At 39.3% G+C, this 15,506-nt stretch overlaps 3 protein-coding genes and 1 long non-coding RNA gene across 8 annotated transcripts; 1 reads left to right on the forward strand and 3 right to left on the reverse strand.

The window, feature by feature from the left end:
- Positions 1-374: 374 nt before the first annotated feature.
- LOC108951971 (uncharacterized) lies at positions 375-1,146 on the reverse strand. Its single transcript, XR_001976546.2, has 2 exons — positions 956-1,146; positions 375-857 (listed from the first exon to the last, which is right to left on the reverse strand). It is a non-coding gene; the product is annotated as an uncharacterized LOC108951971 (long non-coding RNA).
- Positions 1,147-3,751: 2,605 nt separating this feature from the next.
- On the reverse strand, positions 3,752-4,730 carry LOC103973883 (homeobox-leucine zipper protein HAT22-like). 2 transcript variants are annotated; one of them, XM_009388557.3, is made up of 3 exons: positions 4,416-4,724; positions 4,246-4,325; positions 3,752-4,145 (listed from the first exon to the last, which is right to left on the reverse strand). In XM_009388557.3, exons 1-3 carry the CDS (start codon positions 4,668-4,670, stop codon positions 3,854-3,856), a joined length of 627 nt encoding a protein of 208 aa, XP_009386832.2. In that variant the 5' UTR covers positions 4,671-4,724; the 3' UTR covers positions 3,752-3,853. The 2 variants fall into 2 exon arrangements, with proteins under 2 accessions (XP_009386832.2, XP_064950670.1); XM_065094598.1 differs by having other exon boundaries at positions 4,246-4,730.
- Positions 4,731-10,897: 6,167 nt separating this feature from the next.
- LOC135581761 (uncharacterized) lies at positions 10,898-13,601 on the forward strand. Of its 4 annotated transcripts, XR_010484431.1 has the most exons (4): positions 10,898-11,257; positions 11,370-11,501; positions 13,099-13,297; positions 13,463-13,601. XR_010484431.1 is itself a non-coding variant. In XM_065095440.1 (3 exons), exons 1-3 carry the CDS (start codon positions 11,027-11,029, stop codon positions 13,114-13,116), a joined length of 381 nt encoding a protein of 126 aa, XP_064951512.1. In that variant the 5' UTR covers positions 10,898-11,026; the 3' UTR covers positions 13,117-13,430. The 4 variants fall into 4 exon arrangements, 3 of the variants coding, with proteins under 3 accessions (XP_064951512.1, XP_064951513.1, XP_064951511.1); XM_065095440.1 differs by lacking the exon at positions 13,463-13,601 and having other exon boundaries at positions 13,099-13,430; XM_065095441.1 differs by lacking the exon at positions 13,463-13,601 and having other exon boundaries at positions 13,132-13,430.
- Positions 13,583-13,909, reverse strand: LOC135605397 (uncharacterized). The gene has a single exon (XM_065095442.1). It carries the CDS (start codon positions 13,907-13,909, stop codon positions 13,691-13,693), a length of 219 nt encoding a protein of 72 aa, XP_064951514.1. The 3' UTR covers positions 13,583-13,690.
- Positions 13,910-15,506: the final 1,597 nt, after the last annotated feature.

Below are 15,506 nucleotides of genomic sequence, written 5' to 3' on the forward strand. Positions count from 1 at the left end.
TTACCACAACAATTTCAGCACATAAAAAATCAAAGGAATCCAATATAATAAATATTAGAGCAAAATAGTTTGAGTAGACTACATTTTCCTAGTTTCAGTGAAATGTGGCATACTCAAGCCAAAAGAAAGTTGAAGATGGTGCTGCCGAGTCCAATAAAAAAATTCACCACTAGACCCTCATAAACTCCTACCTTTTTTCCCCTTACCCAAGAACCTATGGTACCTACGCTAGGGTTGGTTGCCGTATCCCACGCCTTAAGGGTTATCAAAGACTAAACATGACCATATATCTAATCTCACAAAATCCCTAATATGAATCTTGTCTAATCTTATTGAAGTTAAAGATTCTTCGTTGTTAGTAGATGAACCAGAGGTGATAACCAGCGCCAGACTTCCCATTCATATACAAACGAACCTTGTTCCTGTAATTTCACAATATCACATAAACGAGAACATTCTACAAGAGATCTGCATCAAAACCAAGAGAGAAACTACATGTTCTTAAGATCTAAAGATTGTTAGAGACAACAATAAGAAAGGAGGAAGAGATCAAATCGGTCATGGAATTTGTAACAGGCCTAGAAACAGATCAAAGAGGAGAGGACCGACCACTCTTCTTCTGGGCCATCGCTATCCAATCCCAGCTGGTCGTCGTCGAGTTCCAGCAGTAATCATCGGGGTGTGCTACCACCGCTGGAAGGATCTTGAAAGCAAAGAACGGAGATCCCGATCGGGAGAGGACGAGGAGGTGGTGGATCAAGGGGTTAAGGGTTACTAGGTTTACGGGGAGCGACGGACTCGTTGTCGTTGTGTTACAGTAGCCTCGATCGGGTGCCGCTACCACCTCCGAAAGCAAACTTGAAAGACAAGAACGGGAATCCGATAAGGAGAGGAGGAGGAAAGGAGATGGATCAAAGCGAAGAAGGGTTCCTAAGTTTACTGTGAGGGGACCGACCTAAGAGGAGGAGGATTCGCCGGTCTCCTCGTCGGCCATCACCGGCTTGTCTAGCAGCTCCGATCGGGGTGCGCCTACCACCACTGAAGGCATCTTTAAAGACAACGGCGGGACCCCGATCAGAGGAGGAGGACATGGATTAAGGGAAGAAGGGTTCCTAGGTTTACGGGGAGCGATCGATTATTACGACCTTTTTCTAAGCTTTTGAATAATGTTTGTTGAGTCTATTTAGTCCGATTGTTTATCGAGTCGGTTTGGTTCAGTTAGAATCAAGTAGAGATTTATTTAATATTTATTTATTATTAAAGTTCAAGTCCTGATGGACTCTATGTGGAACTCTATAAATAAGGATGTAACTACTTCTTTTGGGTAATCTATGAAAAATATTAATATGTCTTTTGACAAACCCTAGGAAGCTGATCCCCTCGAAGTGATCAAGGAGGGCCGATCCCCTCGAAGCGATCAAGGAGGCCGATCCCCTCGAAGTGATCATTATCATCCTCATTTCTTCGACGATAAGACTTTAGGTCTTATCATTTGGTATCAGAGCGACGATAAGACCTTTAGGATCTTATCATTTGGTATCAGAGCCTACGATAAGACTTTAGGGTCTTATCAATTGGTATCATAGCCTACGATAAGACCTTTAGGGTCTTATCATTTGGTATCAAAGCGACGATAAGACCTTTAGGGCCTTATCATCGACCTGAGAGAAGGAGGATATGAGGAGGATTTTCTAATCTCCCGTTGGATGTCACCGGCTCGTCGCCGTCCTGTTCCATCAGCCTCGATGGGTTCTAAAGATCTACGTCGACAGGATCCTACTCGAAAAGAACAGGGATCTTGATATGCAGAAGAAGAAGAATGCAGGATCAAGATGAAGATGATACTGGCGAGGAGGAAGAAGAAGAGATTAGAAGAACAAGAGGAGGAGATAGATCCAAGAGCGATGGGGTTCAAGAAAAGGGCGATGAAGAGGAGAGCAGCCCTATCCAACCTGGCGATCTCGGCCCGCGTTTTCCGTTGCAGCCTGAATAATAATAATAATAATAATAATAAATAATAAAAATAAATAAAAATAATAATAATAATAATTGTTGTTATTATTATTTTAAAAATTAATAATAAATTATTATTTGATGATACTCATATATTTAGTTTTTACGAAGGAGCACTCTTTTTTTTTTAATTGATACTCTCTTAAATAAAAGTGTTTCAAACATAATCAACCTATGAGTAGATTCAATCTAAATTAAATTATTTCGAGTTAAATCCCTTCAAATCAGTCGAATCAAATTAGATTAAGTCGAATCCCTTACATTCTAGTTATACTTATGTTACAATTGAATTATATATGGGTTATACTCATTCATAAAATATATTAATTTTATATAAATTTATTATGAAATTAAAAACTAATAAAAAATTTGTTAGAATCAAATCATAATAGAATTATCAAAGTTTTGATAATTAATTATCCTAAAAATATATTTTAAAATTATTAATATTAAAATAGGTTAAGTAATCGAATTTAACTTATTTCAATTTCGAATATAACAAAGTTACTATAGAAAATATAAAATTTTATGATTAATTTTTATAATAATTTTAGGATAATTATATATATATATATATATATATATATATATATAAACATATTTTTAAGGATAACTTGACTTTTTTTAGTTTGATGATGAATTTAGAATAATTTTTAGGAAGAGGAAGTAGTTGAAGAGGATGGTGAGGGGAGGGGGAGAGCAATAGAGGAAGGAAAAAGAATAAGAAAGACGAGAGGTGGATAAGGGCGAGAGAGTGAGGGAGGAGAAAAAAAATAAGTAAAGAAAGAGGAGGCAGTGGAGTGAGAGGAAAGGCCAAAAATAGAGATGGAGGTGGAATTCGAAGAGGGGTGAGGGAGAGGAGGACGAGAAAGTGAGAGAAGCCAAGAGAGAGGTGAAGGAGGAAGTGCAGGAAAAAGAGAAGGAGACGACAGAGTGGGAGGAGAAGGTAGAGATAGAGTGGGACAAGGAAAAAAGGGAGAGGAGTAAGTTAAAAGGGAAGGATGAGGAGGTGACTGAGTGGGAAAAGGAGATGGAGATGGTGGAAGAGGTGAAGGGAGGGGTAATTTCAAAAAATAAAAAAGTAATATAGGATTTAATTAAATTAAATTGAATGGTTATGGTTTAGTTGAATTCATATAAAAAATATCAGTTTAATCTTAAAAAATGAGTTAAACTTAGTCAACCCATAATCACTGTCTTTTTATAATTTTATTATGGATATTTTGATAAATAAAAATCAAATATAATGAGGCCATATCATAAAATCTTATTACTAAATTATTTTCGATAATAATAATAATTATTATTATTATCATAATCATCATCATTTACATAATAATATCGCGTTAGAGAAGAAGACGGTTATTGATTGACTATGATTTTTTTTTTATTGTGTACATAATAGATGGTATAAAATAAAATTACAGACGGGTACTATAATTCTCTTAGTTCTAGAAAAGATAATTGCATGTGTATACATGCATCTAATAGATGCAAACATATGTGTCTCTGTGTGTGTGGCAACTCAGTTGGCTTTCTTTTTCCTATGGCATGGATGATTGCCTCTTTCTCATGCATGCCTGCATTGGCTTCATAAGGCATATACAATGTTCAGGCACTGGTGGGGGCTTTCACAGGATGGATGTACTATTACTGCTTTTTCTTTTCATAAAACATGCAACCATGAGAGAACTTCAATCAAAATTTGCAATATGATCGTATCGATCAAAAGTCTATAGACAGTAAACAAAGTATATATACACAAAAGTTGGATTCAATCCGACATAAGTGCTACATCATTATCTATATTCTAACATGTTATTCTGAGATCACCTATGGCTTAGTTTCGTCGACCGAGAAGCCCATTCTTCACAGGCACCAATTGGCCCTTCATGCCGTCGAAGGCGCTTGTGCTCTTTCCGGCGGCGCCACCACCAATAGCAGCCATCCTCTCGCAGGACGGGCATATGGTCAGCGTCGCTGCCTTGAGAAGGTGCATGTAGAATGGGGATCCAGGATTTGCAGACCTCAGCTCCTGCAGCTCCTTCTTCAGCCTCCGGTTCTCATCACTTAGGCTCTCACACCACTTCTTGAGGCATTCATAGTCCACCTCAATCTGCTTTAGCTTCGTCCTGCATGCATACAGTCCAGACCCTGATACGCTACAAACTTAATTGATGCAAAGGTATCTCACAATCCGTAACATTTGAACCAGACATGGGTTTGTATTACCTTGCTCTTCTGTTCTGGAACCAGACTTCCACCTGTCTTGTTTGTATATTTAGCCGGTCAGCGAGATCTTGCTTCTGAGCCTGCATGCAGATGGAATCCATACATAGTTCTTCCCAGAAAACAAACTCCGATCGATTGCAATCATGTAAGAGATAGTACTCAGGAGATACCGTATTAAGGGTGTTGTGCTCTCTAAATCTGTCTTCCAGCAATGTTACTTGTTCTTTTGTGAGCTTAAGCTTCTTTCTTGTGCCAAACAGTTTGTCATTGCTGCAGTTACTGGTGTCTCTACCACTGATAACTTCCTCCTCTTCGGTGTTCTTCGATCTCGGTATCCTTATTGGTTCTTCTTCTTCCTCTTCTTTCGGATGATGTGGGAACAGGACCTGCAAATGAAGGGTAGGCTTGGATCGGTGGCCAGGCATGAATTGTCGACCACCATCTATTGCAAGGGAGAGGTTAGTATTGCATTCCTCTTCTGCCATCCCAATCTATGTTTGTTCCAAAGTAGACAATGAGGAAGGTTTTATAGGGAGAAGGAAATAATGAAAGGAAAGGGAAGTTTTTTCTACCAGTGATTTAATGAGGGGTAGTATATGCGTTTGCATGAGGCACTGAAAGCTTTTGTAAGAGTGTGATATTTGCTTGGACAATTGGAATCAATGTTCAATAACTCATTTAAGTCAACACATTAAATTTCCTGGCACTTTCCTGGGAATCCATCTTCCCGTGAGGAATTGGTGCTATTGGTACCATCATATCATCCCCACTCAAGTACTCGTTTGGTTGTGACTCTTGCAAATTGATATGCAAAGCATTATTTAGTTTGCTGTTACTTGTATAGCTAAAGTCCTCATTTTTCTGAGTACTTTTGCATCTCCTCATGGTGATGCCAGAGAAGACTAGCCATTTCAAGCTATCAAACACATGATTGCCACCAATTTTAGTTCATCCATGCACCCCAGGCATTGGCAAAATGATCCCATGCTGGGGTCCAAACCCTGCTATCCTAACTCCCAAGCAAGAACTACCCCTTGTCCTTGCTCATGATTCATGAGCCAAAGGCATGTTTGCCACAATCATAACATATGTGTACCGGTCTTGAGATGGACTGTGGTCCCTTGAGGAGCTTAATTAGCTCTTTAATTATTGTATTAATGTCTTCTTCAATCGCATTAGTTATAGCAATAATGAGCATTTACCAACTGAAGCTTCTGAAATTAGTGCAGTGTTGGGAAGGGAAGAACTGATGTGGGAATTGGGTCTTGGAGAAATGGAGCATGTTTTGGGTCTAAATGTTGAAGGTTGACCAAGGTTGTCAACACCAAACCTCAGTCACAAACCCCCCTGTTGACTTCAAAGTAGGGGGGGGTGGGATGAGAATGTCATGGCTTTTTGGAACTTGAGAGACAAGTCATGCCTTTTGACTGGAATGATGAATACTAATGCCTGGAAGAAATGAAGAGTCAGAAGAAGTATGATGGCTGTTTCCAAGATTTTTAATCTTACTTGTGTGTCAAGTCATGTGAAGATGGATCACCATTTTCCTTCTGCCTCTACATGGATGCCTGTAGCAGATGATTTGTTCATGTTGACAATGGAGATTGATACCATACTCTTTCGCCCGTCAGGTAACCGGCGACCATCTTAACAATCGATTCAATGGAAATAATTTTTTTATAATGTTACATACATCAATCTTTCCTAAAATATATATAAAAGAGTCTCATTGAATTCATTCTGTCACGATTGAATCCGATAGAACGATCATGATAGGAGAATAATGAGAATAATGGAGATGAAAGCATACTGGCGAAGGTAACATCTTTGGATATTCAGCTTAAATCAAATGTTCTTATAATGATAAATCAGAAAGTCTCACGTTTTTTAAAGTGATTTTCTTGTTCTTCACTTCAGCAAAAGAAAAAGATAAACATATTACCTTCAAATAATTAAAACTTAAATCTTTTTTACATTTACAAAAAGTTCTTTTTTGACAACCTAAACAGTAATGTCCTTTTTGTATATTCACATAATGCATTGAGCTAACCTGTTGTTGAAATCTTTTAGCTCTCACATTTCCATTTCACTCGACATGCATGACAAAAGGGAAGAAAGAATAATAATGGAGCAGCAGAATCCTATGTACACTGGGAATTACCAGAGTAAAAAGTAACCCAGTATTGTTCTCTCTTCCTCTTGGGATTCTCTTCTTGTACTTCTCCAGGGGAATAATTTCCCATATTGCTGATGGTGGACTAGAAGAATGTCTCTTTCAGAATTGGTCATCCCGAACGAAGACAAACTGCTGATAACACCTTCACAAGAGAGTGTTCCCTTCTTCGTTTATTCTTCTCTCGGTGTGGGGAAGCATAAGCTTCATGTCTGCTTGTTGGATTGAGAACCAAAGAGGGTTTGAGCTCACTGGTGTTTCTACAATTTTGTCTAAGCCAGAACGATGAGTCACCACCACTAAAGAAAAAGCTGGGAATAGGAATGAGTTGAGATGAAGAGCTCGCTTACCATGTGCTGACCCCTTCAATCATTGATGTCAACACCTTTGTGCAACACACTAACACATTGAACCTCAGATCTATGAAGAACAATGATGAGAGTAGCATTTCAGATTGGAATTCTGCAGGAGTTGAATCATTGATTAAGAGGTGTGCTTTTCTACTGGACATACACCCACACCATGCTCACATGATAAGAGACATCTGAGGTTATTTTAATTGGGTTTTGAAGAGTGCACTCATGGTGGTCATACACCATATTTCACTGTAGACTCTTTCAGTTGGCATATGCACCTTAATTCAGATTAAGAGCATGATTGGATTGACATGGTTGATTAGTTTAAGGTGTTGGGTGCTGTTAACTGGGAGAACATATGTTGCTCCAAAAGCTCTTGTTACCAAAAATTCTTCTGATTGGAAGCCATATTATTCCTCCACAAACTCTTTTAATTGGAAGAGCCCAATGTTTAGGAAACTAGAGAGAGATTCACTACTTTACTTGCTTATAGGACAGAAAGCTAAAGTAATTTTGCAGTGAAAGCCTACACATGTGGACGGAACTGCAGATTTCTTTGGGAAGGGAAGAAAAAGAGGAAGACACAGTTTGCATGCTTTCCATCAGTACCAGTAGATCACTGAAAGCCTAAAAGAGAGGAAATAAATAGGTTTCTATATGGATTAAATCCCTGATCTGAGGGTACTCATCTTTGCTCTCGTGTCTAATCCTTGAGATAATTCTAAGAGGAAAAAAAAGCAAGAAATCAAGTTTAAATCTAACATTAATATGCTCTATTTGGATCAAGTACATGAGAGAATTTACATTGACCAAGAGGAAGAAGAACTTCACCAATCTACATAGAAGACTGATGAATTCTCTTGGAACAATGGCTTAGCATCAGTCCTTGGAGAAGTCTACTTATCTTGATGCAAAGAACTAACCATTATTATTCTCAGACAAAGGAAGAAGATAAGGGAAGAGAGAAGAAGGAAGCTGTTTTCTTGGTCTTGGGGACACAAAGAAATTACAAGGATAAGATCAACCCACTCGAATTCTTTTGTTTGGTAGGCGTGAGAGGGGGACGAAGACCGACGCGAGGTCGCTTGGGACCGGGTAGTAACCCTTCGGGGGCGGGCCGAGCTTCCTCTTGGCCGGCCGAGGCTTTCTCGGGGCTGGCGGGCACACCATTGCCGGCTTCGGTTCAAGCTCTTCCGACTTGGGTGTACTGCACTCCACCTCTCCTTCGCTACCAGACTCGGAGGGGCCTTCTGCAACCGGCTTGTCGCCCGTCCCGGTCGTCCGCACCGCCGGAAGTGGTGGAAATTCACGGACGTCGACGAGCTCTAAGCCCATCGTTGTGGGTTCTTCCTGAAACGAGGAAGGAAGGCCCTCCCAAAAGAGGTTTAAGGAGGTGGTGGTGGTGGTGGTGGCGGTATGAAGAGGTAGGCCACTAGGGGGGCTGAGGAGGAGGAGGAAGAGGAGGAGAGCAGGCGTGGAGACACCCGAGATGGTGGTGATGATGAGGCTTCGGCAAGAAGGTAAAAGAAGAGAACAGAATTATGTGGTTAGATGGTGCAAAGGAGTTAAAATAGTCTTTGAAGTTAGAGAGAGAGAGAGAGAGAGAGAGAGAGAGAGAGAGAGAGAGAGAGAGAGAGAGAGAGAGAGCGAGAGAGCGAGAGAGAGAGGAATGCAAATGATTGTGAGGAATGAGAAGGGTAGGGAGGGAAGAGAAAGCATCCAAAAGTACCGAGAGGGAAACGTAAGAAGGGCAAAGAATGAGTGGAAGCTGAAAGAGGCATCCTTTTAACTCTTAGCTTCGCTGTTTCATGTGGCAGAATGCTGATCAACCACTCAGTGTAGAGCCCTTGTGAGGCACAGTGTGGTCCATTCTGCTAATCCATCCTGCTATTTGATGATCCATAGACATGGCTATATCATTCACATTGAGCATATCATGATTCCATTTCTTTATCTCTTCAGTATGGCCTTCCATGATTCATCTACATAACGTTCGTCTCCAATGCCTTCTTACCCCCAACATGCAATTGTGCCTCAGTAAATACTACTGTCTTTGATTATATGGAAATTTGCATGAAATTTGAGAGTTGTGAATGTGATCATGTCAGACAAATCTATTTGCAAATGATATCAGCAATCAAAGTAATCATCAAACGGATGCTATTACATGCAGATTCAATACTCATATACAGAAAAATTAATGCCATGATATATACATTACTACAACTAGGTGACACAATATTTTATCCTCATAGAACGAAGACAATATTTGTCCCCATCTCCTTAAACTTCACTGCCTCCATGGATTAGATGATAAGAATGGAGCAAAACAAGAAAGAGGAGGAAGAGTTGCAAGTCTTCCCTCACTGTACATCTTACACCACTATGCTTTTGTCCCTCTTTCCAAAGTGCTAATCAACAACATCTCTTTGCTCAAGTAAAACAATATACATTTACATACAAACAAGAAAGCAGTACCAAACAATGTGTCTGCATTGGATGCCTTCCGATGATCCTTTCCACTGATGGTGATAGTTGTGGTTGTGCTTTTCTAGACCACTACTCTTGTAGCTGATTAATGCTAGCTAGTGTTAATCCATTAAACCATTCCACATGCTCTACAGGCTGCATTAACACACACCAATATCCTCAAAAATGTTGTCAAGATGTTGAACTCTCACCTACTAGTATTAAGTTTCTTCATCTGAGATAATAGTCTCAAGATGTTGATCGAGTTTTCTGTAAGATATCCATGATTGGTTGTGCAATCCTCTTCTTGTTTTCAGTGCCATGTTTCCTGATAGATACCTGAGAGATACTAGGATTCAACATGCAACAGATCTTTTTCTCTTTTTGTAGACCAATCTCCCACAGTTTTTAGGAAATGCTCCCCACTCCTTCAGATCTATGTGAGGGGGAAAAATATTCTCTGCACTGTGGTGGTGATCAGAATGTTATGGAACCTAGAGACAATGTAGCAAACATGCAGAAACTTTTGCACATCAAAGCAACACAGAAATCACTGCAAGATTGTGACAGATCTGCATCCTTTAATGTGACTGAAGCTTCTCAGCTGATGGCTGTGTTGTTGCTGGTAAAACTTTGCTGGTCTCAGAGTATGATTTGATGTATAAGGTTACAAACAATGTGATTGTGATCACTAGCCTCCAAGTGTTACTGAACTTGAGATTGAGCTGGTTGTCAATTTGTAGATATTGCAAAGCATGTCTTGATGCAAGGAAACACTGAAAGATGTGAGATCTCTCAGACAGTTCATTTATGTAGCAGAGTCTAAAATAGCATATCCCTCATCAGAAAGTATATATATATATATATATATATATATATATATATATATATATATATATATATATATATATACATTATTGCTGAGGTATTTCAGAAGCTAGGTTTTGGACAGCTCAAGAGAGAGTGGTCCACACATGGTTTGTTTTGGTGCATTTGGACCGCAAGCTGCTTGCCTACTACATTGACCATCTCGGCTTCCATGCCACTTGGGATGTGTGCAACTGAAGAGATCATTTTGATCCTTCATAGTAATTGTTACAACCTAATATATACTGTTCCTTTCTTCAAAGCTTATTTGTCACCCAATTAAATCCTTATCATCTTGATTTCAGGGTTGATCATGATTTTGAATTAAATATTTATTCCTCTTTTATTTCATTCAATGTTTAATTACAAATTATCCTACTCGTACGGAGATTAAGCTTTTGGATGACTAATCATCCAATCAAAGTTTTAATCGGTAATGTATAATAAATATATAGTGAATGCATGGAAAATTATGATGTTTATTTTAGGGTTTAGTTTTATTAATGTATATATATACACTATTAAATCTGTTTTATTAATGAATATTTATTGAACCTTGGTTAAATAACAAGAATTAAGCTAATTAAGATTAAATCTAAAAATATTAGGATTTATTTTCTTCATTTTTAAGAGTTAGTCATGCTCAGAGGCTGGCAAGTGAACACGAGTCACGTAAATTCACGAATAAGGAGGTGCCACGTACGTTACGAACTTGATGAGGCGGATACACAAATTGAGCATGTTGATTTGTTTGCCACGTGCCTTCTCGTTATTAGTGTTCATTTTGGAAACGCTGGTGCACGCTCGGTGAGGCCTCGACTCGAACGCCCGGCGCCGAGCCTTCTTCCCGCCCTCCTCTTCCCTCGCGCCGCCCACGGTTGGCGTGTCCCGCTTCCACCGTCCTCTGAGGAGCAACATGAGCGCCTCTACCGAAGCAGCGCCGGATCCCGCCGGAGACCCCGCTTCTCCCTTGCCGGGCGTTGGCGAGGGTAATCCCCCGGGGGTCGACGTGGTGGAGCAGTACGTGGTGCTCCGGCGCGACCTGATTGACACGTGGCCGCTCGGGAGCGTCGTTGCCCAGGGCTGCCGCCACCACCCCGACGTCCTTGCCTACTTCTCCGACCGCAACCTTGATTCCATGCACAAGGTCCGCTCGACGAAATGCCTCAACGAGCCCTTGACCAATGCCGGCAATTGCTTACCTTCTCTTCTTCTTCTTCTTCTTCTTCTGATGCCTGCTTTCTTAGGTAACTCTGTAGATGAAGGGAGAGACACAATTGAGGAACCTGGTGAACAAGCTGAAGAAGGAAGGGATCGACCACAAGCTGTGGCTAGAGCAACCGGAGGACTTCCTTACTTGCATCGCAACCCGGCCGTACCCCAAGTCTCAGGTTGCCTCTTTCTTTAAGAAGCTTAAGCTTTGCAAATAATCTGCAAAGTTGGCAAAGAATTCTACCAATTATTCGAGTCTTATCTTTTACATCTTTTCCTCTTCAAATTGAAACAATATGCTCTGCCTTCAATCTTGATTGCATTGTGTTGAAATTTTGCATACAGAAAAATTACAAGCTTTCAGAATTGCATTGGTGGGTTGAAGTTAGTAGAATTGAGTAGTAACTCACTTTGGATAATCTGCCAAATTTGAATCACTTGTGTATACTTCAAACCTAATAATTATAAGTTATAGTAGCTCTGCTTGCAGTTTTGACATAAATCTAAACCAAAAGAAACAATTTAATGTGATATTATAGTTTAGACTTTAGATAATAAATTTTGTGAGCTAAATAGATTAATGATATATAAACTGACAAACATATGTATAATATTTCTGTTTGAAAATATCATATTACATGATTGTAGTACACAAGAATCACTTTTTCGGATACCAAACCCGGTTTGGTGATCTGGTTGGGCCAATTAGTGCCGGTGTACCATGTGTCGGTACAATGATGTGTATCAGTATTTTAGAGAGAAAGAAAAAGAAAGAGAAGAGGAAGGGATAACTGGGGAAGAGAAGGAGAGATGGTAGAAGAAGAAGATGAAGAAGCAGAATTGAGGTTGTGGCAGAGGTGTAGATAGCTATGCACGGTGAAGGTGTTGCATAGCGACGGTGTGCGATGTGCGCAAGAAGATTAGGGTTATCACTTGGTCACTTTCCTTTTTATTTGGATGGACCAGACCATGGGTGATCTGCATATTGGTTCACATCCAAACCAGTACGTACTACTTGTTTCGTATCGGTCCAGACGAAACGTACATCATGGTCAAGGGTAATATACTAAGCAACACCACAATCGACCTCCGTAAAGACTTCTATTATTCATGCTTTTCCTAAAGAACTCAAGATAAATCATGATCTTTATATATTTTTTTTCTTTGAAGAGAAACTAGGGACAACCATCCGTGAAATGGATATTGGTCCGTGATATGGATACTCCAAAAAAAATTTCTTTTGTTTTCTTGAGAGATTATGGATTCTGAAACAAATTTTTTGGAGATGCAATTGATCTTGCTTTTGTTTATTATCAAATGTTTAACCCTAGTAGCATGGAAAACTAGATCACCTCTAATTGACAAAAAACTTAATTTTGTTATCCTTCTTTATGCTTTTGTAAACCTCTTGAGACGCCTTTCACACGGGAAGAAGTTTTTTTTAACAAAAGATAAGGAAGACAAAATCTGATTTTCTTATGATGTTAATATCAAAATCAAGTACATGATCATGGAAGAATTGATCAAACTTGGATTGTGGATACTCTGAGCAAGCTGAATACAGACTGAGCTGAACTCCAATTTGCACTAGCAGCTTGGATAAGTCAAAGTCATGTTTTATGCAATACTTTTATCCCCTTTTTGTGTCCTTTTGTATTTGGTTTTGGAATATCATAAAGTATGAAATGGTTTTTTCTTTTTTTTGGTAAAGAAAGATATAGAAACATTAGGAATAAGGTGTTACTAAAATGTTTTGCTGCTTGATCTCAATCTCAGATACAATGTTTCGCTTGATTAAATGGAAAACAGAAACAGCACTATATGTGAAGATGAGCCATAATCGAACGATTCAGGTTAACCCTCGAAGGCCCCGTGGAGCATCAGCCGTCGGATGAGTCCCGATCTCCCTTCAGAAACCACAACGCCAAGAGCAAAACCCCCCATTGGCAACGCTTTCGCCTACCCAAACCCGAAGGTAACCTTGGCCTTTTATATATTGTTGATTCATCCTCTCTCTCTCTCTCTCTCTCTCTCTCTCTCTTTCTCTTTCTTAGATGACAAAGCCAAAGAAGAAGAAATGCACACAAATATGTACACATCATGAAAGTTTAAGTTCATCATTTGAGGTCTTCTTCCCCAGAGAGCAGAGAGAAGAACATGAAACAAGAGGAGAAACAGCTATCAGTTTACACGACATTCTTATTATACCCGGTGATTCCGCGCTACGCCGTTATCATGCATCTTCATCCTCTTTCCACTGTCTAAGACCTCATCAAAGGCTACAAGGTGAGACTTCTCAGCCAGGGTGGTCAGAACTGTAAAGCTACGACTTTTACAGGCAAGGTGGGATTTTGAGGACCGATTCCAGCTAAATCTGCGATCTTTCAGGGTAGGTGACGAGGCGGCGGGCGCAATGGGAGCAGGAGTACTTCCTCGTGGTCTTGAGGCAGACGGGGAGGAAGCAGAGCCGCAGCGCCTTCTCCACGTCCGTGGCCATCACCGTGCCGCCGCATAAAGGGCAGCTCCCCGGCGCCTTGTGCGTCCCCAGCACCTTTTCCTCCTCCCCGCACACGAACGCCAAGCACATCGCGCTCGCCGCTGCGTTGCTCGTCGCCTGAAAGTGGAGATGGAGACGTCGTCGCCCGCAGCGATGTGAGGTGATAGAAGGATGCGCCCGAGGGCGCTTTAACGGAATCCGTTCTCCGGCTTTACGCTTTGCCCACACGCACACACGTAAGAGAGGAGGAATCGGTGCGCAAGCCTTGTCGCCTACCTCATGGAAGCGGACGTTAGAGGGGGGTGTTTTGCATGTGAGGCACTAAGAGACATACTTCACACATGGATCTTTCGATGCCTCCTCACTGTGTTTCTTGTTCCATTCACAACTCCTAAAATAATTCTTTCTTCGGAGGCAAAGGTGTGACACACATTAGAGAGAGAAATAGAAAGAGAGAATTCATATGATGAAAGTTATTCTTAAAATGTAAATATATGTATACAATACATGGGTAAGTTATTATGGTATTTGGTTTCCTCACAAATTAGTTTCTATTGTATTTATGTATGGATAAATTAAATTACACTACTATTCTTAAAATTTTGGGGAACAAATTAATTTTTCCTTAGATCACAAATACTTTCAATCGATTATGTATATTATAATATATATGTTGTAATTTATTATGATGTATATTATTATTATTATTATTATTATTATTATTATTATTATTATTGTATATGTATGTATGTATATATGTGTGAATTACACCAATGCTCTTTAAAGTTGGAGGAAGAATTTATTCTATTTTTGTTTCTAAAATCTGATTAAAATAAGAAAAAACGATCTGAAATGACAAGCCAAACTATATATATATATATATATATATATATATATATATATATATATATATATATATATATATATATATATATATATATATATATATATATATATATATATATATATATATAAAGGATGGTATAGATTATTGAATTCTTTTTAAAAAATATTTTTCCAATAATCTTAGTTATGTTTTATGGATGAATAGCAGAATAATGCAACGGAATTTGGTGATGATATTAATTTAATAATATAGGAAATATCCTTTTGTATTTTCCATCTCCTACCTCATATATTATTTTAGCATGATCATATTAGTTTATTGGAATTGTTGTCCTAAAAATAATTTAATAGTAGTCAAACTTTTGGAAAATGAACAACCTTTGTGGTTGGCCGAAAGGAAATCGATGGAAAGCAACTCGAATAGTTTGCAAGGGGACAACAGGATGGGTGTTGGGGTCACCCAATTTTGCATCTGTTCTACAACAGACACACACACACACTCTCTGTCTCTCTCTCTATGGTGATATATGAGGGGGGACAAAGTAGGTGAGAGGTTGGAGTAGCGAGTAAAAAGTTGGGACCAATTCAGACAGGAATAGTAAGAGTGAAACCCTTTTCGGGAGACGATGTAGTACTACTACTACTCACATGTACAAGCCTAAAGCCCAAAGAATGATATGCAATGTCACTTGAAGAAGATTTTTGAGATAATTTAATCCAATTTAACAGTGCAATTCTTTCTAATATATGATCTCCTATTTAGGTGGGAATCACAATTATTCTAGAAATTTTCTAGTACAATTTGGTCCCACTAATGTTAGACTGAAATAATACTGATTTT

Source organism: Musa acuminata, chromosome BXJ2-2 (genome assembly GCF_036884655.1).
Source record: "Musa acuminata AAA Group cultivar baxijiao chromosome BXJ2-2, Cavendish_Baxijiao_AAA, whole genome shotgun sequence".
Classification (NCBI taxonomy): Eukaryota; Viridiplantae; Streptophyta; class Magnoliopsida; order Zingiberales; family Musaceae; genus Musa; species Musa acuminata.

Coding starts and splice junctions, on each gene's coding strand:
- LOC135605397 (XM_065095442.1), bottom strand. CDS start 13,909: ATGTGCTTGGCGTTCGTGTGCGGGGAGGAGGAAAAGGTGCTGGGGACG.
- LOC103973883 (XM_065094598.1), bottom strand. CDS start 4,730: ATGGCAGAAGAGGAATGCAATACTAACCTCTCCCTTGCAATAGATGGT. Junction 4,146..4,245: donor TTCCAGAACAGAAGAGCAAG/GTAATACAAACC, acceptor GTATGCATGCAG/GACGAAGCTAAAGCAGATTG.
- LOC135581761 (XM_065095439.1), top strand. CDS start 11,027: ATGAGCGCCTCTACCGAAGCAGCGCCGGATCCCGCCGGAGACCCCGCT. Junction 11,258..11,369: donor ACCTTGATTCCATGCACAAG/GTCCGCTCGACG, acceptor GTAACTCTGTAG/ATGAAGGGAGAGACACAATT.